At 31.3% G+C, this 25,185-nt stretch overlaps 3 protein-coding genes across 3 annotated transcripts; 1 reads left to right on the forward strand and 2 right to left on the reverse strand.

Moving 5' to 3' along the window:
* Positions 1-317: 317 nt before the first annotated feature.
* LOC125814202 (O-fucosyltransferase 31) lies at positions 318-4,564 on the reverse strand. Its single transcript, XM_049493659.1, has 10 exons — positions 4,341-4,564; positions 3,594-3,656; positions 3,413-3,494; positions 3,236-3,306; positions 3,032-3,120; positions 2,721-2,924; positions 1,702-1,966; positions 1,042-1,269; positions 752-949; positions 318-642 (listed from the first exon to the last, which is right to left on the reverse strand). Exons 1-10 carry the CDS (start codon positions 4,479-4,481, stop codon positions 433-435), a joined length of 1,551 nt encoding a protein of 516 aa, XP_049349616.1. The 5' UTR covers positions 4,482-4,564; the 3' UTR covers positions 318-432.
* Positions 4,565-5,300: 736 nt separating this feature from the next.
* On the reverse strand, positions 5,301-12,535 carry LOC125814203 (MADS-box protein SVP). The gene is made up of 9 exons (XM_049493660.1): positions 12,351-12,535; positions 9,681-9,759; positions 8,991-9,052; positions 7,795-7,894; positions 7,666-7,707; positions 7,249-7,290; positions 6,969-7,102; positions 5,922-5,972; positions 5,301-5,564 (listed from the first exon to the last, which is right to left on the reverse strand). Exons 1-9 carry the CDS (start codon positions 12,530-12,532, stop codon positions 5,549-5,551), a joined length of 708 nt encoding a protein of 235 aa, XP_049349617.1. The 5' UTR covers positions 12,533-12,535; the 3' UTR covers positions 5,301-5,548.
* Positions 12,536-20,832: 8,297 nt separating this feature from the next.
* On the forward strand, positions 20,833-22,422 carry LOC125814233 (uncharacterized). Its single transcript, XM_049493692.1, has one exon. It carries the CDS (start codon positions 20,958-20,960, stop codon positions 22,074-22,076), a length of 1,119 nt encoding a protein of 372 aa, XP_049349649.1. The 5' UTR covers positions 20,833-20,957; the 3' UTR covers positions 22,077-22,422.
* Positions 22,423-25,185: the final 2,763 nt, after the last annotated feature.

Below are 25,185 nucleotides of genomic sequence, written 5' to 3' on the forward strand. Positions count from 1 at the left end.
TAAAAAATTGATTTAATTAATGACGTGACCGAATCATAGTTGACCATGTGTAATAAATGATTTTGCTAAACCGGAATTATTTTCAATAGTAACAAATAATGGCATGGATGAACCTTTTCTCAAACAAAAATGAAATAAATGAGCTAAACTTTTAACGAATGGCATAAACGAACCATTTTTCAAAGTTCGATGACATATTTGAGCATTTTTCCTAGAAAAGATGATAGTGCATTATATTCACCAGGCTATCAATAGCCTAGGTAACTAGACACATTTAATTTCCAACTATGATCATTTCAAAATATGGAATTTGATCATATGGTGCTGTATTCTGAACATGGTCAACTAAAGATCCTAGAATACAAAAATATAACAAAATATACACGTAAATATCACGTCTGATCAAATCACAACCTCCAAAGTGGTGTTAAATTAAGCTTTACACATGCAATCAGGAGCAGGGTAAGTATATATAGACTGCTTTTCCTTGCGTATCCGCATTTGTCCTTGTCTATTCTTGTGACCCTGCTGTACTGCCTGCTGAAATTCAGACCACTCAATAGTCTTGTTCAGGAAGAGCTTGCCTAACAATGTCATGTTTGGTCTAATAGTCTTAAGATTCTTGTATGCTCGATGCCCCAACTGAGAGTTGACAAATCCCGCCCCATGGTTAGTTCTCAAAGCATAATCAAGACTAAAACAGACTAGACTAGAATAATTAATCGGACATTCTGATATACAATTTAGTTACCAGTGCATTGTGCATGTTGCCGGGAGAGGCAGAGATGAATATATCACTCTGCATGCTCACATAATAATCCACAGCTGCTAGTAAAGAAGCCTTTCCTTCTACTTCAGATAGTTCATGAGAAGAAGCAAGGCTTTTCTTGTCCTCCATAAATGGAAATAACTGGCGAAGAGCTGATATCCTTGCTTCTCCACCGTAAACCTGATGAGAATAAAGTCCAGAGAGTGCTTAAGCTGTTGTTGACAATGAAACACATCATTCTTTCTAAGAAATAAGTATCATAGTTATGATACCTTGTGGGAAGCAAGATATAGGCGTGTGCTGTTGTTAAATCCCAAGGCTGACAAAAGGAGTCCTATCTCTTCCGGAGTTAATGGACAACGCCCTTGGCCTCTTAACTCTTCATCTGTGAACTGGGAGTTAAGCACTCTCCCTTGCCAAAGTACTTGCCGATATTTTGCAAGAGCAAGTTTCTCAGCTTTGCCCCCACCAAAATCACAAGCTGAGTGAGCAGCCATATCCTGTTTAAAAGTAGTTCTCCAGACAATTAATACCCAAATGCATTAAACGACAAATCCTCGTCTTGCACAAAAGCTATTTTATTTGTCGCCATTAATGGATGGGGATGGATCAAAATCGAAGGTATCCAAGTGAATTCTAGTGAAACAAGACGGGCTTTAACTTTCTTAACTTGGAGACATTTACAGGCCCAGTTACCCAAAGTTGGCTGACAGATAATTATTGTAGATCGCCTTTAGTTTACTAAACCTTCACATAATGGTGTCTTTTCACTAACATAGACATGGAAAATTTACATAAAACTCACTGATACAGTACTATGCCCAGTACTATGCCCTCATAGTTGTACCAAAGATCCCATAACACACTCCACTTCAACATAGACTATGATTGTAAGAATGGAATTGAGTCAGCAAGGTAGAAGATAATCATACTTTATCAAAGCGAAGATGCAATACAACATACTTTCCAGCTCCTGCTCTGTCATTTTCCCCTTTGTGGAAGTGTGTAGCACTTGATGCGTTATCCGAACTAGGAGGGCTACGCAGATGACTGACGAGTGCATCGCCTAACGTTCTGACATGGGGAACAAAAACTAGCGCGTGAAAGTTGACCTTACAGCGCAGATGCTGGATGTCTGAAGGTTGGCTATCAAAAGCCAAACGGTGAGAGAATGGAGCTATAGCTGCGATCCCATAGCTGGAAGAAAGAAAGCAAAGTAGTCATGTTGTGAGTTAAGGATTTATCATACAAAGCGAACTTCGTACTATGTTTCAATTGTTGAAAGCAGAGTGTCCCAGTTAAATCAAGCCTACAAAAATGCATCTGGTAATGACCACTGTGTAATGTGTTAGCTGGCGAAACTGAAAATCTATAAACACAGGCAATGACTGTCTTTATGTGTTGATCTAATATTGCTTTGTTGATGCAAGTGACCGACATTTCCGTTATTTTCTTTCTTTTTTCCTTTTAACCTTCCCGTTGCCCAAGGGGGAGGGATGAGGTTGTTAATGTCGATCTCTCAGAGACCAAGTAAATGTTGAGTCCATTTTGATTACTTGATCTCACATCTCTGAGAGGATTTGATAGTTTCTGATAACTCCAATATTGTGTATATCTGACCATAAAAAAAAGTTACAAATGCGTCTATTTTAGTGCTATGACTAGAAAAAAAATGAACTGTGAATGACACTTCAATTGAGGGAACATGATACTATTGAAAATGATCAAAAAATACTTAAATGTCAAATTGATAGTTGCAACTCATTTAACATGGAAGCAACACGCATAAAGAAATGAATGAATGTCAAGTCACTTGCATCAAATATGACCATCATGCCTAGTGAAAAACAAAACTTTTCAGAAGTAGGACATATTTCAAGTGAAACGACATGAATACTTGGTCAGTAATTCAGTATAAATCTCAAAAAAGAGGTTTATATTTCAGTAGTACCTCTGCATTACAGGCAGAACATTCTCCAGGTACCATGAAGCAGAAGCATGTACAGGCGCTGTCTTAATTCTAGTAGCGCGTATGCCTGTTGCATAGTATTCTCTGGTACTCCAGGAGTAGTCACTGGGAAGCTCTTTAACTATTGAAATATCATTACTCAAGGCACTGATAAAGTGATCAACATCAAATATATCTGCAAAGGAACTGTGAAAAGCACTTCACATAAGCAGTATCAATCCAGAAAAGGGCACCTCACATAAAACTTTATAAGTACGTAGAGAATGGGTGCTGCAATGGCTGACACTAAATACCTCGAGTCCTGCCAAACTGGATTTACTTCAAGATACGGAATTACAAGTGTTGCATTTAAAATTTTGGCAACAGCTACTGCATCACAGATCTATCATGGGAGCAAGTAAACAACAAATAAATCATTCATGAGACTAAAGTTCCCCTAAAGTAATACACATCAACAATCTAGAAAGTAACCAATATCATAACTGAAACTTACATACCCCCATTCTCTGTTGGTTCAGTCCTCCATCCAAAAACACCTGTATGTACCCCTGGGACTTCCTACCCAATGCTACAGAACATATGCAATTAAAGAAAGGTTAGAACACAGAATATACTAATCAGAATCCCCTTCATAACGCAGAGGAAAGATACAATAGCATGGGTACAACACTCACATTGAGTATCCTGTTTATCAGCACAGGCTTCCCATCCCTGGTTAGGCAAGGGAGACCAGAGTTCTGCTTCTTGAGCTTTGGACTGAAAGGTACTAAATTACTAAACATTTTGAATATATGGTCCCAAAACTTCCATAACAATCTTATAGCCAAAAACAAATGAAGTGGCAACTCTACTCACCGTCTGTTGTTGCAAAGCCCTGTTTAGTAAATGTGAGTGCATAGGCCTTGGAGCATTCCATTCCTACAAATTGCATGAGTAAACTAATAAAAGAACTGGATTTTCCTAAAAGTTGGAGCAGGTACAGTGTTCAAAAGAAGTCAGGGTGCACATGAATCATGAACACCTGGAAATCTCTTACGTGTAAAAATGAAGATCCATAGTAAAAAGGACATCAAACTAAGAAAATGGCCTACAAAACCAATTCTCCTCTAGTTCCAATGATCAACTAGTACAACACATCCAATTAAAATACCAACCAGAAAAACTTAAATAGAGTAGAGCTCAGAATCAACCAACCAAATTATGATTTCTACTATATCATAAGCTAGTATTAGCTACTCAACAAATTCATTTTCAAATATGTCTGGTCTTCCACAATGCATTTGCACACAGGCTATGTTGCTTGGACTCCCAAAATATTGCTGCATCCCTGTCGGATCCTTAAAAAATGCACTACTTTTGGAGTATCCAACATGCAACCATGAACATTTTTGAAGAGTTCGAGCAACATAGTACACACGCATTAACCAATCAACTACGTCTCAATCCCAATTTAATCCGAATCAGCTACATGAATTGTCTGTTTTCATTTCATTAAATTCAACACATTTCACTCTAATACTAACTGATTGATCTTCAGAAACAACTTCTCTATCTTCACAAGGTAGTGTTACGGCTGAAAATGGAGAAGGAAAGAGAACTTACAGAGAAAACGGAAGGATAAGAGCGGCTAAGAGGAGAGAAGAGACTGGGAAACAGACTTGGTAAAAGAAGCATCAAAAGTCCACCCATTTGCAGCGGCCATGCCATTCTCCGACTCGTCGGAGTCTGCCGGACGTAGTTCATCGTGCCGGTGCTGTCACCGTCGCCGTCGTACTTACCGATCTGTAAATACTTTTCAGTTAACTCGTTCCGTGATCATGGCTGATCTGTTTGGGCTAAAATATTTGGGCTTTTCATGAAGTAATTTTACAAGAGTAGCCAATTTCTACAGTCCATTTAAGGCGTAGCCACTTGTTAACTATTTTGCATTCATAACCAACTACTTTTCTATTTTGAATTTTAGATCTTTTTATTGTAAGATGCCAATGTGTATTTCTTATGAATTACTATATTTCCCATAAGTAATATCACACTAAGTTGCGATATACAAATAGTTGAAGTTCAGCCACATATCTACATGATATAACGAACTTTACGTAGAAATGACTGAAGTTCAGTCATATATGCCACCTAAACTTCAATAAAATGGATGAATTTGCTTACTTTTGTAGTTATTTGAGATGGTATATAGCTTTAGTAGAACCGGAGTGTGAAGATTTAAAATTTATGTTTTCTATCCTATTAAAGTTATTGAATTCTAAATCAATAATTTGTACATATTAAGTGTATTTCTTAAGACAAATAAAAATTATGAACCACATGTATTAAATTTGACCTAACTAATACCTTATACACTAGCTCCTCCCCGGTGCACTAGTGCTAAAAGCTCAATCGAATAAACAAGAATTAAATACGGATTCAAGATTTGAAAGTTTATGACTTTTTTCAACGATTTCAATATAATATTTCTATGATAGTTGATTTCATAGTCAAATATCTATAAATATCTCATGAGTATCTTTCTCCATATAAATATGCTGATTTTAATAAGAAATTATTCAGTTCACGTAAACTCATAGATTATATTATAGAAATCCCCTCACAAGACCCAAAATGAGATGGTTAATAAATCTGCATTATGCCCTTTGCCAAGTTGTCCACATACATACAATAACATAGTAGAAGCAGTGACAATTATATTCCAATGTATATTTTTCCAAAAAAAGGCAAATATATTATGCCACTCATTGTTTTCATCCAAAAATTATTATTAGTACAATCTTCAACAAAAGCTCCCCCATTTGAGTTTGCTAGCTGAATGGTAGCCTGATCAATAAATAGCAAATTTAATTAATTGTAGACCCCATAATAATGAACATATGTAATCAAAATGGACCTGACCAAAAAAAAAATAATCAAAATGCCTGCAATATTTTCTGTTTCAATTTGTATTTTTTAGTAATTTCCAATAAATATGATAACAGTTTAACTTTAAATGTTTATTTTACCCTAATGAAATAATTTATAGACATACAAACATCTATATGACTTATTTTAGACGATAAGTTTCAAAAGTCTTTCTTAAACTCTATAATAATTAAGTCAAACTACATCGTATAAATTGAGACGATAGGAGTAGGTGTATATATATACATTTCTATGAAGGATATAAACAAATCTTACCCTAACTTTAAAGATGTAATTGAGCAATCATCTTCAACTGCAGTAGTACCACTGTTAACAACATAAACAAAAGATAACAATAAGTAAATATCCATATAGTAATTAGTGGAACTTGTAACCTAGAATATAAGATCAATAAACATGTTATATAACAAGTTAACTTAGATTGATGGCAGTGGCGGAGCCAGAAATTTTAATAAAGGGGTTCAAAATCTGAGAAGTAAACACACAAACTAGTGGAAGGGGGTTCGACATCTATTATACATTCCTAAAAAATAATTTTAACCAAATATAAATAGTAATATTTTTCGCCGAGGGGGTTCTTCCGAACCCCCTCATTATACTGCTTCCGCCCCTGGTTGATGGTAGCAAAATTCTTTACCTCATTTGTATTATACAAACACTAATAAATATATTGTAATTCCACAAGTCAGGTTTAAGAAAGGTAGAGTATATGCGGACCTTTATCTTAAAAAGATAGAAAAATTGTTTTTGATAGACCAATTGACTTATAGAAGCAGTAGCAACAAGTAAAAACAACAAGATAATAAAGTAACCCAAGCTATAAGGAACAACAGGTAGTAAAATTGAAATCTAAAAATAATGAAAACAAGAAACATTCTCCTGTCTGTTTCAATTTATTCGTCTTACTTTGCTATTTAGTCTAAAACAAATCAACATATTCTCATTTTTAGCAACTCTTTAATTCTAACTTTCCACATGATATGTAAAGACCACAAAATTAAAAAGCATTTTGTTACGTTAAACATATCTTTAATTTAAGACCACTAAATTTGAAAGTCTTCTTTACTTTTTTAAACTTCCTTCCAAGTCAAAACTAGACAATCAAACTGAAACAGATCGGAGGGAGTACATATACACATAGAAAGGAAAATAAAAAACGGCTAACTACCTACTAACTATCTATCCTAATTCTCAATCTCCACACTATCCTATTAAGGGTCATGTCCTCGGAGAGCTGAAACTACGCCACATAATTATCTAATAAGTTAAAACTCTTTTAAGTAAGAGTATAAGCAAGCTTACCCTAACTTCAAAGATGCATTTGAGGAGTCATCTTGATCAGGATTATTGGTTGTAATTATAGACTCAGATGATTGGCCTTCTTCCATCACCATGTCAGTCAGTAAGGGCAACTTCCCTTTCTTCATAATTTCCATCTAAATAGCACAATTAAAATAATACATATCTATAGATAAGCACTATTAGAATATGATGAAAATTACTCAATTTAATTAACACTAATTACTAAAAAAAAAAAAATTGTACATAAAAGCTTATTAATTCTAAAGGGGATTTTAATTACTTTGTGTTTCAATTGTTTGTTTTCTTCCATCAGCTCAGCACCCTGAAAAGATTTCATGAGTCAAAAAATGACAAAAAAAGAAAAGATTAGTCAAGAATGGTTTTCTGAAGGGAAGCTTTGGAGCAACGAATAGTTATTTTTTTCACTATTGAAAAATCGCTAATTTCAAATTGTCTTGTGACTTGTGAGTAATATTTTTTATGGCTTTTTCTATTGAAAACTTTTACCAACGAGTCAAATTCTAATGGGATGTTTGTGGTAGGTCACGAATTTGAATCATGGGATAATATTGATGCTTGTGTTAAGGTACGTGACCTACATTACACCCTCTCGAGGTGCAACAATATTTTTTTGATCATACATGAATGCAGGATACTTTGGGCATTGATCCCGTTTTAGTAAAAGTATCGTACAAACCTTTCTTTGAAGGTTGGTAATTTCATCCATAATTCGTGTACCCTGAGATTTAAAAAAAAGTTAGGATATCAGAAGTTTATTTAATTAGCATAAAAGTATTATAATTTCTTTTAACAAAAATTATGAAACCTTAATCTCAAGCACACGGTTGAAACCAGCTTCAAGTCTTTTCTCAATTTGTTGTAATTCTTCTAAACTCAATCCTTCAAGTTCCTCACCTCTCATCTGCCTGATTTACATATACATACACAAATATCAATAAGTATAAAAAAAAAAATTGGGGGGGGGGGATAATCGTGTGTATTTTCAAGTGTTCGCTACGTAGATAAGTTAACCAATTAAAATATATCGTCCTTTTAAATTATATGCTTTAGCATCAATAGCTGTAAAACCAAAGGCTTGTTCCACTTAAGGCTGATGTGTATAATTAAAAGAGATGACATATTTTATGTAGTTAACATAACTACCTAATAGACGCTTGAGAACACGTGTTAATTTATTTATTTATTTCAAAATTTGAACGGAAAGTGTCAAATATGAACATTTTTGTCTTGTTCAAGTGCTTATTTAAATCAAATCGTTATTCGAATATCTAAATGAAATTTAATAACGAATTTAAAAGGCTATCAATTATAAAGCCAAGGAAATATATTCATATTAATAACAAGTTGGGTAGGGACCTGAATTTTCATTTTGAGGCTCGATGAGCAACTACTTTAAATTTAATTAAGACTATTTTGAATATATTAATCAGAGATTTTTTTTTCTTTTTTCTTTAGTGTTGGGAGGATGATTTACTCAATGGTATAATATATGGCTAAACAGTTAATGAAGTAAAGATAAAAATCATGAGAGATCAGAGACAACATCCAAATCTAAGTAATAACAAAGAAAGTATGCTAGGTAATAAATTTTTCATATTCCTAAGCTTTGATCGATAAAGTTATCGAATAATATTATAGTGGAAATTGAGGTGCACATGTAGTTGAACGGTTAATGGAGCAAGATAAAAATTATAAGAGATCGGATATCGACCACTTTTAAATCTACGCAATGACAAAAATTGATACCCAAGTTTCGATAGAAAGAGTTGCCCAATAATACCAATTCGTGAAAGTTGAGGCAGATGTGTAATTTAGCAGTTGATGAAGTAAGATAAAAATTACTTGAAGGTCAAAGATCGACAGCGTTCAAATCTAAGCGCTATCAAAAATTTCTAGGTAGTATATATATAAGCAAAATTATTTGATATTTATGATAGTAAAAATTGAGGTGCGTGCAAGTTAACGTAGACACAATTATTAAGAAAAGAATTATATAGGTACCTGAGCTCACGAGTTTTATCAGCTACCTGCTTGCTTAATCTCATGTTGAGGCTATTCTCTAGCTATAAAATGATGATATATAAGCAATAAAAAGGTTAATAAATAAATATATATGCAGTTTAATTAATTAAGTAGATGTAATTATAGCCTACTTAATATTTTGTAGAAACTTAATTAAGTGGAGTGTTTACATCAAATTAATAAATACAAAAATAAATATATTTATTTACTTATACATTTGTCATTAGATCATATATAGTTTATATTTTTTCTGCCTCAATTTATATGTCGTTATTTCTCTTTCACGTGTACATTTATTGAATATACTCTCATTTATGTCTTAAGATATAATCTCTTTTCATTAAATATATCATTGAAGTATTTGTAGTCTTCAAAAAAAAAAAAACTATTAACATTAAAATGAAAAAAATAATCAACTTTATCTTAAACTTTTTAAATGACAAATAATTTGAGATAACAATTTTAGAATTATTTCACGATAAATAATTTAATAATTTGAGAGAGATGGAGCAAGAGATATGTATTTTCACTTCAGCTAATTAAGATAATTAACTTCACTAATTTAAATAACCATTGGTTACTCATAAAATATATTTATGAGCATAATAAAATTAACAATGCTCTTATATTTTACTTATTAATTTAGTATAAAGTATATATAATTACTACCTGTAAATCAAGGGAAGGTTCGTCAACTTTCTCAAGGCTAGCAGACTGCAACTTATACTTTCCAAGAATATCCTTCATGCTGCATTTATAAACAAGAAAACTAATTATTCTGTTAATTAATTCAAGTCTTAATCAATATATATTATAAATAATCTTGAATCTAACTTGATCCCAAACGCTAGTTCTAGTTTTGGATAAGGTGAGGATTGCCTAAATTAAAACAATGAAAAAAAATTACCTATCACCCACCAACTAAACAACTCAAAAATTGAACGTCTGGATTGTGCACAATTTAAGACAAGAGTATGATGTGTAAAATAAATTATAAATTTGGATAGGTCTGATTTTGATGACATGATTAAAAAAATGAATTTGATTCCAACTCAACTTAAAAAAACTAACTTGTGAGATAAGAATTGTCTGAATTCGCATCGGAAAATTTGAGGTAATCCGCTCTCTAACTAAGCCAACTTCATAAAAAGAGATTTCGAACTCGAAATTTCTGATTGAGAATGAAGAAATACTTATCATCACTCCACCACAAACTTTGTTACTTAATACATATATTTATATCTATTAAATTATTTAAATATAATAAATAAATTAATTTGATATAAATATCTGATCGGTAAGTATTTGTCATATCATTAGTTAGTTCCTAATTGGGAAATAAGTTATAATTGTAGCAGCAAAATCCTTTAATTCTTGCCCTCCCATTTGTACTAGTAGTAATTGACATATCTTGTCTTAGCCAGTAAATAAATGACTGTTGAAATTGAATGATTTGACTAAACAAGGATTACTGACACTAAATTTAAATGTTGTCGGGAGTAAACCACTTGATTATTTACAAAATCAACTTTCTAGGTAATTTTATCAAAAAAAATTAATAGGTTTATAAAAATAGTATAATTAACTTAGTAGGCATTTGCCCATTAAAAAAAAAATCACTTCATTTAAAATTTTAAAAGTTGGTGTAGATCAAAGTTGATATAATTTGACCATCGAAAAGCGAAATATGACAATTAAAATACTCTTATTTTATGTAGTAACCTTTCATTTTCAATTCGTCCCAAAAAAGAATATAACTTTACTATAATTAAAAATAATTTAACTTTAAAATTCCTTGTTTTATGAAATTATATACAACTACACAAATACATCTAACAATTGTCTTAGATTACAAATTTCAAAAAAAAGTCTTTTTCTATTAAACATTAGATCAAGTTAAGCAGTGTCACATAAAATGAGACAAACTTATTCCACAAATCATTTTTTCAAGATCTGAAATTATACATCAATTAATATGAATATTGTAATAAAATACTCAAATATAAAATCCAAAATGGACAAGTAAAAATGAACAAAAAGAGTATATATTTTACATAATAAAGAAGTATCTAGATGATCAAAAACAGAAGTAAATTTCCTAGGGTTTCTAATTAATTCACTGTTTTTTAGGACATAAATAACAAAAAGGGGTAATTAAATGTGAGACACGAGGTTTTCTTGTTTGAAGAAACCCTATGAAACTACAGTTTATTCGTTTCGTCTTTGCCATGGTAGAAATACCCTTCTTTGCTCCTCTTGTTACAACAAACCAGACAAATCTTTATCCCGATCGAAAATAATTTTTCTATCTTACAAAAATAAAGGTAAAATTTGTGTATATTCTATCATTCTCAAACTCGATTGAATATTATGTTATTATCGTAAAGTGTGCACTCTTAATTCACGAGGTATAGATAATGTATGATCTTATTAATGATGGAGCTAACTTTTTCACTAATAACAAATCAAATACGAAGAAGTAAAGGAATTCAACGTATTCTCTTTTGTTTCAATTTAATTTGTTGAGTTGAAACGAAGTTCATATTGTTTTTAAATCATGTGATCTTAAGCTACATATTTGTGTTTAATGTACCTAAATATTGATTGAGTCTTGTAGTCTAAAATATACCACGTAGGATATTGGGCGTAAGAATTACTCCCTACATCTGTTTTAGCCTTTTTCACATTCATTATGAAAAACAATTAACACAACGTATTATTTATTGAGTTATCCGTATATATATAAATTACTCCAATAATTAGATGTTTTAAAATTAATCACTGTTAAGAACAAGTTAGTGGTTCTTTAATATATATAAAGGTATAGTTGAAAACATTTACTAACTAATCATTGTCTTAAATTCCTAAAATGATCATTCTTTTTTGGACAATATTTTTTTTTTACCAAAATGACCCTTATTTTGTTAGACGAAAGGAATACAAAATATAAAAATTTACATTTTTTTTTAATAAATAGATTAAAACAAAAAAAGTAACACAAATAAATTAGGCCACCAAACAAATAAACACCTTAGCTTACACCCCCTAGCTCCTTCGAAACATCCTACAAACCCAAATATTTGATTATATTTAACATCATTGTCGAAAATGATATTTCGGGATAGCTAATCTCATCTTCTAAAGTTAGATAACTAATTTCGAAATTATAAAATTATTTTTATTCCATATTGATAGTGGAATAACAACCCTGTAATAACTAATTCCCCAACCAAACACCCCTTAGTTTATATTAATGATAGGATAATAATCGTAAAACTACTTAAATACTCATAACTAAACACGCATAAAATAATCCTTCATTTTATCTCGAGATTTTACCTGGTGCTAGCAAAATCAAATAGCTTTCCAGTAGCAGAGAAAATGATAAGAGCAACATCAGCATCACAAAGAACAGAAAGCTCTTCAGCTTTCTTAAAAAGCCCTCTTCTCCTCTTTGAAAATGTCACTTGTCTTGCTGTTATATTATCTATCTTCTTTATTTTTATCTTCTCCCTTGCCATCCTTCAAAAAAAAATTTAAAAAAATTAGTTTATATATCACCAAAATTCACTATATTTACAATCATAACAGTATAATTTCATAAGTAGAATCTGAAAAGAGTAGAATGTACACAGATCTTATTCTTACTTGTTGAGAAGCCGTGTTATTAGATGATAACTATTATCTTTCTTCAGACCTTCAAGAAATCTTACAAACTATCACAAAAGATATAAATAGTAAGAAATTATAAGAAAACCCTAATTAAAGAGGAAAACCTCAGATCTAGTCTAGTTAGAAAACCCTATAAAAATGGACCAATAATTGAGTATATAAATGTGTAGACCTAATTTTGGAGATGGAATAAGCACTATTCACTTGTTGTTCTTGGAATTGAAGAGAAAAAACAAAAAGAAAGAGGAATTTTTTTAATTTTATGTTGGAAGATATTATTGGAGAACTCCACCAATTGAAACCTAGAGAGAGAGAGGGAGTGGTTGGATGCTATTGTTACATCAAAATATGGAATGTGCAGCTTTACTTTTTATGGTAAAAAGGGGACATATTTTAATCTCTCATTTGCCACATTTGCTCAACTTGACACTTGCCAGGATTACTTATAGTAACTACTATTAGTAGCATCATAGATGCAGGTTGATGAAGTTATTTTTTTCTTGATAAAAAGTCTCAAATTTGAATTTTCAGTATAGAAAAATTTGTGGTACGAAGTGTTTCCTTAGAATTAGGTGCCCATTTTTAGTGTTATTAAAATTTGGGAAAAGGCTCAAAAATACCCTTAACCTATTAGAAATGGTTCAAAAATGCCCTCCTTTCATCTAGTGGTTTAGAAATGCCCTTAATGTTTTCTTTAGGTTCAAAAATGCCCTTTAATTAACAGAAATATGACATGGAATTTTACTAAACACATGGCCAATTTTCATTGGTCCACAATTCTTTTATCAAATAAAAAGACCCACCAAACCCAAACCTAAACTCGTTTTCTGGCAAAAAAAAATATTAAAACCAGAGATTGCAGCTTAGCTTTTTGCTGAAACTCTGCATTAGTTTTTACAAAAATTGCAACTAGTGCTTGAGAAAATGCTAAAGCTATTGTTCCCTACCAATTCCTGGAGGGATAGCACTCAAGACATTGTTTAATTGATTTTCTTTACCAAAGATAGCAACCAATATACCATTATGATTTAAAATCTATTCAAGAGAAACCAATATTCATACAAAAAAAACTGATAATGTAGCTATACCACAGTCAATTAATGTAGCTCGACATTATCATCCCTCAACTCCCGACCAATTAGTGTTCCTAGAGGCACCCGAGTTGTCTTTTGCTTCATCATCCCAATCCTCGCCTCACTCATTCTTTCATTCCATATTCCGATATTATACAAATCTTAATTCTCCAATTTCGGAAATAAAAAAAAAAAAACACAATCACTCAAGGAATAAAAGATACAAAAGCATGATTAGGTTAATCAGAAACGGGTTTGGGTTTGGGTTTGGGTGGGGTTATTTTTATTTGATAAAAATTAAAAAAACTATGTGGACCAATGAAAATTGACCACTTGTTTAGTAAAATTCCATGTCATATTTCTGTTAACTAAAGGACATTTTTGAACCTAAAGAAAACGTTAAGGCCATTTCTAAACCATTAGGTGGAAGGAGGGCATTTTTGAACCATTTCTAATAGGTTAAGGGCATTTTTGAGCCTTTTCCCTTAAAATTTCCATGTTCGATTCTACTCTAATATGTTACTCCCTCCGTCCCATTTTATGTGAGATACGCAGTTTGATTCGGCACAGAGTTTAAAAGTAAAGAAAGACTTTTAAAACTTGTGATCTAAAATGAATGATAGAAACTTGTGTGACTATAAATAATTTCATCAAGGGTAAAATAAACATTTTAAAGTTAAATTGTTATTTAATATAGAAATGTTTCATTCTTTTTAAAACTAACTAAAAAAAAAGTGAGTCATATAAATTGCGACAGAGGGAGTAGAATATTATTTGTGAATGTTATTATGATTGAAGAGACAACCAAGAGGTTTGCCTAGATGCAAAAGAGTGTAATAGCTCATTGATCGAGCATTCTGACGCCAAAGATGAAAGGGCCGCTAAGCGATTTGTCTGATTAGTTAGACTTTGATGTGTATATTGGACACTGGTTGGAAAACTAAAAAAACAATAACTATTAATAGGTGTTTGATGATTTTGGGCATAATTTTAAATCTTAAACCCTTCGAAAAGCAATATTTCAAGTTGAAATTTTAAAGATATCTGAGTTAGTGCAATAGAAGGAATCTAACAAAAAATATCACAAATCAATTCCCTCTACTAATTAACGTCTTCTCAATTGAGCTCACACTAATTTCCCAGAAGATTCCAAAACGAAAAAAGAAATCCCAAGTTTTGGTTTCTTTAGTCTATGAAAAATAGATAAGTTTATCCCTTCATAGGTTGATTGGTCTCTTAATAAATCCAAACTATAGGTGGAAAAAAGTCAAACATAATAAGTACTATTAGAAACTTGAATGGAGTATTGTTTGGGTCATCAGTCTAGTAGGAGTATTTTAGTAATATTTTAATTTTTATTTTTAAAAAAAAATTGGGGTAGGTGAAGGAAAAATACAAACCAACTAAACTACTAAGATTTTTTAGAGTATTTTTAATAATTAATGTCATAAAAAAATTTATTTTTTTGCATATATGGTTAATAATGGAAGAAATTAAAGTGGAGGAAACAATCCTAGCCTTCTATAATTTGCATGAACACGTGGCCTTATCATATTCAAATTAAACTACAATTATATATGTGGACAAAAACCATCAAGTACATGTCTTTAAAAGTGATTAAATACATAGAACTTAGATTATTTGATAAAAGGACCTTTTGACCACGGGATTATCTAAGGGAGGTCACCGGGTTCACGTGAACCCATGGTCCCCTCTCAAAATTATATATAATAGTGTTATATTTTTAAAAAAATATTAAAATATAGATGTGTGAATTCACACTTGAAGTATTATATAATGCAATTATGACTGAGTGCACCTCTATCCGCGAGGTTAGAAATTTGAATTTTATATTTATCTTGTTTTATTTTTCTTTCTAAAATTAGATAACACTTCTTTAAGTGGTAATTGGTAGCACTTTTGACATTTTAATTAATTCATCAATAAATATATATATATATATATATATATATATATATATATATATATATATCATAATTAATTTTAGACCTCTAATTTTAAAATTTTAACGATTTTCAGTAGTAAAAACTTCAATGTCGAACCGATCAAATTTATATCATCAATTAACCTTTTTATAATAGTGCTCCCATTATCTCAAAATCATGGATACGTCTCTGCTTTTGACATTATTTCCAGGCATGAAATATGCAATTATGTCTTACTAGATTTAGCCCATAATTACTCACGTCTTAATTTATATAACATCATTTGATCGTAAAGTTTAAGAGAAAAAAAAAAGAGAGATTTATGATAAAAAACAAATCAATAATTATATATCTGATTATAAATCATTTCATTAAGAATAAAGGGAGAATTTCAAAAACAAATTCTTATTAATTAAAGAAAAGTGATTTTTTTCCGATAAATTGCAAGCTTTTTTCGATTTCTAATGATTGGGCTAAATATTGGGCCTTCAATGTTCAGCACCTCTTATGATTGGGCTTATGTTGGGCCTTTAAAAATCTTTATTGTGATAAGGCCTATTTCTTCGACTGTTTAATATTGGGTTGGGCCTCATTAGCCCAATAGGGTCGATTCCCGGAATGGGCCTTACTTATATAAATGGACAAATTACTTAACTACATTCATTTACTTACTTTAATGGGCAAACTACATAAATCCCACTAGTTTAGGTTCTAATTACTAAGATTCCCAATAGTTTCAAATATTAATTCTTCTACCATATTTTTATGCTTAGGATACATGAGATTAAATCTGGAGATACATGTATCTATGAATTTTAAACTGAGATACGTATTTTATTTGTTTGAATTAATAGGTTGTAACCAAATTCCTTAATTAGAGGAGTAATTAAGGATTTACATAATACATGAATAATTAATTCTGAAAATTTAAATTAGTCAAATCTCTTATTATAAGGCGGAAATCAAGGAGTGTATCTATATTTGATTAATTTCAATTTATAATTTCAAAATTATCCTTTGAAATAATAAATTCATTATATTATTAGTAATAAACAAAAACATGTATATCTTGGTCATGTAATTTGATTAATTTCATTTCTTACTCTTAAATAATAAATTCATTAATTTGATGTATTTATTATCAATATATAATGTATTCAACAAACTAAATATTTAGATACATGAGTATTATACAAGTACATTCATATGTATCAGATAAGTATCTAGTATTAATTTCGTGTATTTGTTATATGTGTCAAATATTAATTTCATGTATCTATTTATATGATCTAGTTTTAATTTCACATATCTAGTATTAATTTGATGTATCAAGTATCAATTTCATACATTATATTCAAAAACATGTATCTCAGATACATATTAAGTATATACATATGATCATGTGGATCTAATTATAAAATGCAACTGAAACACACACATTTTAGGAACAAATCATGACCGTAGAGTATCTGTCTTATCAGTTTTCCAAGAAAAAGTAAAAAAATTCAAAATTCTTTCTCATAAATACATATAATCTTAACTCAGATACATGTACACCTGATGTGTATCCAATATTCTCAACTTGAATATTGGCGAATGAACAACAAATGTAAAACATTGATTCATAAAGATTGAAAATGCATCAAAACAAACTCATATTTCATATATACAGATTTGAGATTCAACACTAGTTTGAATAGCCCAGTTGAATTGAAATGCAAATATTCGTAAAAAGTTTAAATATCCAGAACAAAAAGATTGAGATATCTAGGAGAACAGATATTTCGACAAACTGAAGAAAGACTTCCAATATCAATTTTAACAAAAAAAAAAAAACAACATACAAATCTCAAGACCAAAAATCAAAATATAGTCATGATTCCCTAGTGGCCTGCAATATCAAACACCTCTCACGACATTATGAAGGATGAAAGGCTTAGCTCTTGGCTGCTAGCTTTTCCTTGGTTTCCTGGATCTTCAAAACCTTCCTGCAATGAGAAATTCATGAGTGAAAATAAATAAAAGTTGTTTGATTTAGTAAAATATTGTTAATGTGTAGTACCTTTAACAAGAATCATTCGATTTTGAAAATAGTCATCCATTAAAGTGTTTGAGAAACAATACGTCAAAAAATATAAAATCTAATTTGTAAAACTTTTTAAAATTGTACTTCAGAACATTATGAACTTTAACCCAAATACAAAATCAAGATCATACAAGAGAATAATAAAATAATAGAAATAAACCTATATGAATAATGAAGATTTAAATATGCAAGTATGAAGTAAGAAAGAGGGAGAAGATGAAGAATAAAGCGGCTGGTGGACGTGGGGGTGGGGTGGGAGAAACAACAAATTTGAGTTTTAAAAAAATAGACTTGTTAATGGACCATTAATTAAGGAGTTTAAATTTAAGATAATTATTTAATACTATATTTAAGGAATTTGTGTATTTGATTGAATTTTTAAAAATATATGGTATAAATATTAAAAATGGTAATATATGTAATTATTTTAAACTAGAGGTAAATATAGTATATATGATAGTGATGTATGTGTAGTTAGGTAGTTTTTCCTACTTTAATATTCATTTATCCCTTCTTATTTCAAAAATTTCAAAAATTCCTTATTTACCTATGTATCCCGTGCACAATGCCATGTATCCCGCTATGTGGAATGTATCAAACGCTATGTATCCCGTGCACAACGCTATGTATCCCGTGCACAATGCTATGTATCCCGCTATGTGGAATGTATCAAATCTAATGTATTCCGTGCACAACACTATGTATATGTGGAATGTATCAAACCTAATGTATCCCGTGCACAACGCTATGTATCCCGCAAACATCATTTTTAAGGGATTTTTGGTAAATAGAAAACTAGAAGGGATAGGATGTTATTTAGTACTTATAATATGTGGTTCCTATAATTTATACTATATAAATCGGATGATTTGCACAAATAGAATCTTTTAGTGTCATCGTTTAAATTTTGATACATTCAAAAAAGTTGATGCAAAAATAGCTATGTGATTAGAACTTTGTAGTATTGATCGATGAGAAAAACTTATTTCGTCACAAATTTTGGTAATTTGTCGATATTAGTGATTGGATCCAAATTAGTCATGTCACGAATTTTGGTGACCTGTCAGAATTTGTGACGAAATATCATGACTAGTTATGTATAATTTTCATCGCTACTATGGACGGGTAATCCAAATCCCCAAAAGATTTCGTTGTTCTTTTTTTTTCCTCTTCTAATGTTGTTGTGTTTATATCAATTCAAATATTATTTTTTTCATTAAATAGGTAATAAAAATGATATTTTTGACGAAAATAATCATGGAGAGGGGAGAATAACTAGACAAAGTTAATTCATGAATTTAGCTGAGAAATTGACAAATTACTAAAATTGAATTAATGGGTAGATGCATGGATGTTATAAGCAGACACTATATCTTTCCTATTATTTTTCATTTGCTATAAAGTGGTATAAATATGTTTTAATTTTTGCATTCAAAATTATAAGATGTTAGTTCCAGATTATTCTTCTAATAAGGTACAATAATTATTTCTAGTGATAATTAACTGCACAAATATCTCTTGAAATTTCAATTTGCAATACAATCATCATTTCTTGTGATTTTATCTATTAAACATACCTTCCTTTTCCTTAACCAATTTTAATTCATGAATAAAACTCAAAAACTATTTTGGATGAACAACTAAAGATGCATGCATTAGGATATATAGACAATTCTTTAAATTTATTAGGGTATTTTATTTACTCTTAAAGTAATTTGTGTTTAGTTGAATACCTTAACTTTTAATATAGTGTTTCAATTAGATATTTTTAATTAAAATAACAAATACCCCTTTCTATATTCTTGTCCTCTCTCTTTTTTGCCCTTAATAAATCATAATTAATAAATATATTTTTACTAATTTCACTCTTTAATTCTTTTTCTTATTATATACATTATTCATCAATATCAAAATCAACAATAAAAGAACTTTACAATATTTACTTTCAAATAATTCAATTTTAAATTGATGTAGTTAATTTTATCTTGATTTAAAACATACCCCCTCCGTTCCTTTATTAGTTGCAATGTTACGCTTTTCAAGAGTTAATTTGACTAACTTTCAAACCTAAATTAGATTATATTAATTCAATATTTTAAAATCAAAAATTTAGATATTCATAAACTAAATAAAAAATTCTCTAAATTGTAAAAACTTTTTATAGAAATATGATTTTAATTTTTTTTTTTTTTGTATATAATAGCAAATTATTAATTCAAATTAAATGCTATAAACATAGTTTGATTTAATTGTACCACATAGCAAATTGTTGTTATTTCGCCTCTCTCACTTTTATACAAACACAAATGTATAAAATGCGTTTGTGTTTGTATAAAGTGAGAGAAAATTATATATATGCATATATTTTCGTTCCCCTCTCCCAGATCTCGCTCGCCAGTCTCTCCCTCGCCTCTCTCGCTTATACAAACAGAACTATATAAATTGCGCTTCTGTTTGTAAATGCGAGAGAAAATTGTATATACATATGCAAATACATATATATCTTCGTCTTATACACTTATAATTATACAATACAAATATTTTCCTGCCTTGTTCTCTTTTGCCTTTCTCTCTTTCTTGTTTTATACAAACACATATTATACAATTGATCTTTTGTATATGTATATCGAAACATAAACAAACTATATACAACCACTTTCTTTTGTATATGTATAGCGAAATATGCATATTTATGTTTGCTATGAAGCGCAATTATACAAACTATAGTTATAACACACAAATATGATTTTTGTGTTTACTATATATGAAAGTTGCTCATCCTTTTAAAATGTCGATCAAAATTATGTTTGTTAACCCTAAAAAATAAATGTAACAAGTAATAAGGAAAGGAAAAAGTATATTTTTAGCTATGTGACTAATTAATATGAAATGTTAAAAATAATTTGAGATAACTATTTTTATTCGATAAGATAAAAAAATAATATAAAATGACATAAATACCCTCAACCAAAGTACAACAATCAAACCTCTATTTATTACAATGTAGATAAACATTATAAACAAATATCATTTGGTCCTTTACACTCTACAGTTACACCCCACTCCCCCCCACCCCCCCAAATTTCTCTTCCTCTTCCCCAAATCATCCATCATTTTCTCCGTCTCCATTTCAGATCAAAACCCCAAAGCCCCAAAAATCCACCAAAAAATGGAACATCATACAACTACAAGCAGAGCAGAAGCAGAGAGACTGTTAGGAGTTGCAGAAAAGCTATTAAGAGAAAAAGAATTTGCCCCTTGTAAAGATTTTGCCCTTCTTGCTCAAGAAACTGAGCCTTTACTTGAAGGACCTGACCAGATCTTAGCAATTGCTGAAGTTCTTTTAGCTTCTGTAAAACGAATCAACAATCACCATGATTGGTACTCTATTCTTCAAATCCAAGGCCGTACTGAAGATTCAGAGCTTATCAAGAAACAGTATCGTCGTCTTGCTCTTCTTCTTCATCCTGATAAAAACAAATACCCATCTTCAGATACTGCTTTTGGCCTTGTTGCTGATGCTTGGGCTGTTCTTTCAGATCCATCAAAAAAGGGTCTTTATGATAATGAACTTTCCCTTTTTACTAGAATTAAATTGACTCCTGCTGGTGGACGAGGAAGACCTAGAGGGAGTTATAATAAGCAGAAGAAAGGAGATGCTAAGTTACCCGTGAGGAGGAGTAGTCGGGCGAGTAATTCGGGTTCGGGTCAAAATCAGAACCCGAATCCCAGTCCGGTGAGTCAGAGGAGTTATCATAGTGCGCCGCCGAAGGCTACGGCGCCGACGCCGATGAGTGGTGCGATGAGAGGGCAAAGGGTTGTGAATTTGTGGACGGCGTGTCCGTATTGTTACAATTTGTATGAGTATCCTAGGGTTTATGAAGGGTGTTGTTTAAGGTGTGATAAATGTAAAAGGGCTTTTACTGCTACTGAGATTTTGTCAATGCCACCAATGGTGCCAGGGAGAGAAGCTTATTATTGTATTTGGGGGTTTTTCCCAATGGGTTTTGTGAATGGGAATTTGGAGGATTTGGGAACTGCGAAAGGAGCTGCTGCTGCTGCTGCAACTACTGGTGCATTTCCAACTTGGATGCCACCGATGTTTTCGTCTGAAGGGAATGTGAATGTTGCGAATAATCAACAAAATGCTACTCCAATTCCAGCTACGGTTCAGGTTCCGAATCCAGCTCAGGCGCCAGCGCGGCCTCAGGCTCCTCCTCCTGCTGCTGCTCCGAGACCAATGTCAACAGGGGCTAAGAAAAGAGGTAGGCCTAGGAAGTATAACTAAAAAAAGGTTTGATTTTTATGGTTTCTATAATGGATTGTCTCGAGTCTATGGAGATTAATGTTTAGTTTGATCAAGTCGACTGGAATTGAATTGATCGAATGCTGTAGTAAGTTGAGTAGCGAGCAAAAGTAGTTGCTTTTCTTTACTCATCATATGAAGAAGTATATAACTGCAGAACTGTGCTGCTTCTCATTGTAGAAATTTCTCGTAGCTTCTTGTTGTTAGATGCATTGTGTTTGTAGAAATTTCTCTTGTTGTTGGTAGATTTCTGGGGTTTGTAGGTACTATATTTATTCAATTTTCAAGACTTGTAGTCGTAGACTCGTTTTGTAATTGAATGATCTTTTATGCCAAATTTTGAAATTCTCATATCTGTCTTGTTCACATTTTTCTGAAGCTTGTCTTTGAGGCATGGTTGTTGTTATTTTGTCTAGTGGTAAAGTTTTGATCAGGTACCTGAGGTAACTCGTAATGATTTTCTCTTAAGTTTTCGTAAATTTCATGTATATGTTCGTCTATAATTTAGCTTCATCAGTTTGGATTGAACATTTCTGTTTAAAGGCTATATTTGTGCTTTAGCATATTGGCTAGTTTATATGAGCCAAGAATTCTTTTTGAACTGAATGCTCCTAATGTCCGCAAGTGAGTAGTGATCAGAAGTTGTTGGTTTTCTTCATTCATATGAAAGAAGTGTTTATGTAGACCTCAGAACTTCACAACTACGCTTCTTTTCGTTGTGGAAATTTCTCTTGTTGGTGGTGGCTTTCGTGGGTTTGTAGATTCGGTATGTTATAGACTTGTTTGTAGTTGAATGATCGTTGCATTCAAATTTCTAAATCCTGTCCTGTCCTACATTTTCCTGAAGTTGTTTTTCTAGAGATAGTTTGAGATCAAGGCATAGTACTTGTTTTCGGATTTCTGAGGGTCAAGTGTTGATCAGCTACGTGAGTTAACTTTTGATGATTTTCTTTAAGTTTTCGTGAGGTTCGTGTGTATATTGTCTATTAATCATCTTGTCATTGACTCAGCCAATTTATCATGTGAGTAAAGGCAATGCTTTCTCTTGCATTTCTTTCAAACCTGTTTGGATATATGATTTTCTTGAGCCGAGGGTTTATCTAATGTTGTTTCTTTACCCCACAAAGGTAGGGGACTAGGGGTAAGGTCTGTGTACACTGTACACCCGACTCGCCCCAAACAGCACAGTGTGGGACTTAAACCGAAGCTACATCCTTTGTTCTTCTAGCCTTTGAACTTGACGATCTAAGATTTGGGCAGGTTTTTCTTAATAAACTATTTATACATGGTTAAAATTATTTTTTAGATATGTATAATAGATGTTGAACCCCCTTCCACTAGTTCGGGTGTTTACTTCTCAGATTTTAAACCCCCTTATGAATTTTTTTGGCTCCGCCACTGCTTAAATGGCTCCTCATTGATTTCAACTTCTTCATGAGATTGGTCCAAGTCTAGAGAACAAGCAAATCTTTAAGGACCACTAAGGTTTTTCAAAGTGGTATAGGTTGTGTTCCACTAGGTATTATTTACGTACTTCCTTCGATCACTTTTACGTGTCTACATTAAACTTTGTACGCTTCTCTGTCCAGTTTTACTTATCCACTTTGGACTTTGCAGGTTGATTAAGAAACAATGATTGTTATAAGGATTTTATCATAATGTGCATATTAATTGATGTTTAGTATAGTCTTGAAGAATGTTTTGGTCAAAATATTTGTTTTTTCTTGATATGTTAAAAATGACAAATAAAAGTAAAAATATATTTTTGAAATAGTGAACAAGTATAAGCGAAGGGGAATATAAAAGAAAGGTTTAAGCCAACTATAGACCAAAATGAATCAAAACGGCGCTAGAATGTCTAAAGTTCCAAACTTTTGTGGCCTTGTATGAGTCGCACATCGCCTAAGTGACATTCTTGGATTTGAATGATTGTCAAATTACAAAATAAATTTCGAATCAGTTTGAGTGTACCTCAATTATTTCTTATGGTAGGTGCTATATTTCACTTGTTCATAATACTATCCATCAGTTTGAGTGTACCTCGATTATTTCGTATGGTAGGTGCTATATTTCACTTGTTCATAATACTATCCATCAGTTTGGTGTAATTGCATTGTTGCGTAACGATAAAAATTCCAAATGTTTATGTATCAAAATAATACAATAAATCATCAATCAATAGGTAGCAACCATCCAAATGAAGTGTTAGGCCATCTCTAGATGCCAAAAGGGGTCAATCAATAGTATTATTCCAAGAAACAAAACGAATCTTTGGGATGACTTAGCTAGCGTTTGGCCTCAAGTTCTCAAATATTCTTGGCAAACAATAATAGTTGGATCAAGTTTTTGGTGAAATTACATCATGTGTTTGACCCCAAGTTTTCCCAAGAATATTTGACTCTTTCAAAATATATTGTTTATACTCATAAGTTTTAAAACTATTAAAACTACCCATAAATTTGTATTATCTATTTATAGTGAATATGTTTAGTTAAAAAATAAACTTATAACATAATTGATAACAATCAACAACAAACAAATAACAATATATGCAAGAGCAATACATTAATCGCATATTCAAATTTCTCAATTTTATCACTCAAATTAGAACTCAAACTTTACTGGAGGAGGTAGTAACAAATATTAGTTGGACTTAATAAATAATATATATTTTTTTATAAAATATAAAAGTTTGGGGTAATTTTTTGAATTTTTTAAAATTCCCAAATATTAGAACTTGGCCCAAATACTAGTTTTTTCTAGTATTTGGGAACTTGGCAAATATATAACCAAACACCACTTCCCAATTTTTTTCCAAGTATTCTTGGGACCAAAAGGTTCTTAATTTTTGCAAAGTGGGTCGGGTTTAATGATGGGTCAAGGTTTATTATGATCAGATTTAAATTGGGAGAAAATAATATTCACGTAGTCGCCAAATAATAAAGGTGGGGAACTAGGTGAATTAACGGGTACATATGTGTCTAAGTCTAAAGTTGGATGATAAGGACAAATATAACTTTTTAATCTCGATGAATAGTCGAAATAGATACCATAAATAGTATTCATGAACTTGAGAAGATTGTCAATACTC

This window comes from Solanum verrucosum, unplaced genomic scaffold (genome assembly GCF_900185275.1).
Source record: "Solanum verrucosum unplaced genomic scaffold, falcon-dt-bn FXZP01000230.1, whole genome shotgun sequence".
In the NCBI taxonomy this organism is placed as follows: Eukaryota; Viridiplantae; Streptophyta; class Magnoliopsida; order Solanales; family Solanaceae; genus Solanum; species Solanum verrucosum.

Excerpts from the sequence above, each read along its gene's own strand:
- LOC125814202 (XM_049493659.1), bottom strand. The coding sequence starts at position 4,481 with ATGAACTACGTCCGGCAGACTCCGACGAGTCGGAGAATGGCATGGCCG. Across the intron at positions 3,121-3,235 it reads TGAACCAACAGAGAATGGGG|ATCTGTGATGCAGTAGCTGT; the intron begins GTATGTAAGTTT and ends CTCCCATGATAG. Across the intron at positions 1,270-1,701 it reads TGCATCTTCGCTTTGATAAA|GATATGGCTGCTCACTCAGC; the intron begins GTATGATTATCT and ends ACTTTTAAACAG.
- LOC125814203 (XM_049493660.1), bottom strand. The coding sequence starts at position 12,532 with ATGGCAAGGGAGAAGATAAAAATAAAGAAGATAGATAATATAACAGCA. Across the intron at positions 7,895-8,990 it reads GATAAAACTCGTGAGCTCAG|GCAGATGAGAGGTGAGGAAC; the intron begins GTACCTATATAA and ends TATGTAAATCAG. Across the intron at positions 7,103-7,248 it reads ACAAACAATTGAAACACAAA|ATGGAAATTATGAAGAAAGG; the intron begins GTAATTAAAATC and ends TGTGCTATTTAG.
- LOC125814233 (XM_049493692.1), top strand. The coding sequence starts at position 20,958 with ATGGAACATCATACAACTACAAGCAGAGCAGAAGCAGAGAGACTGTTA.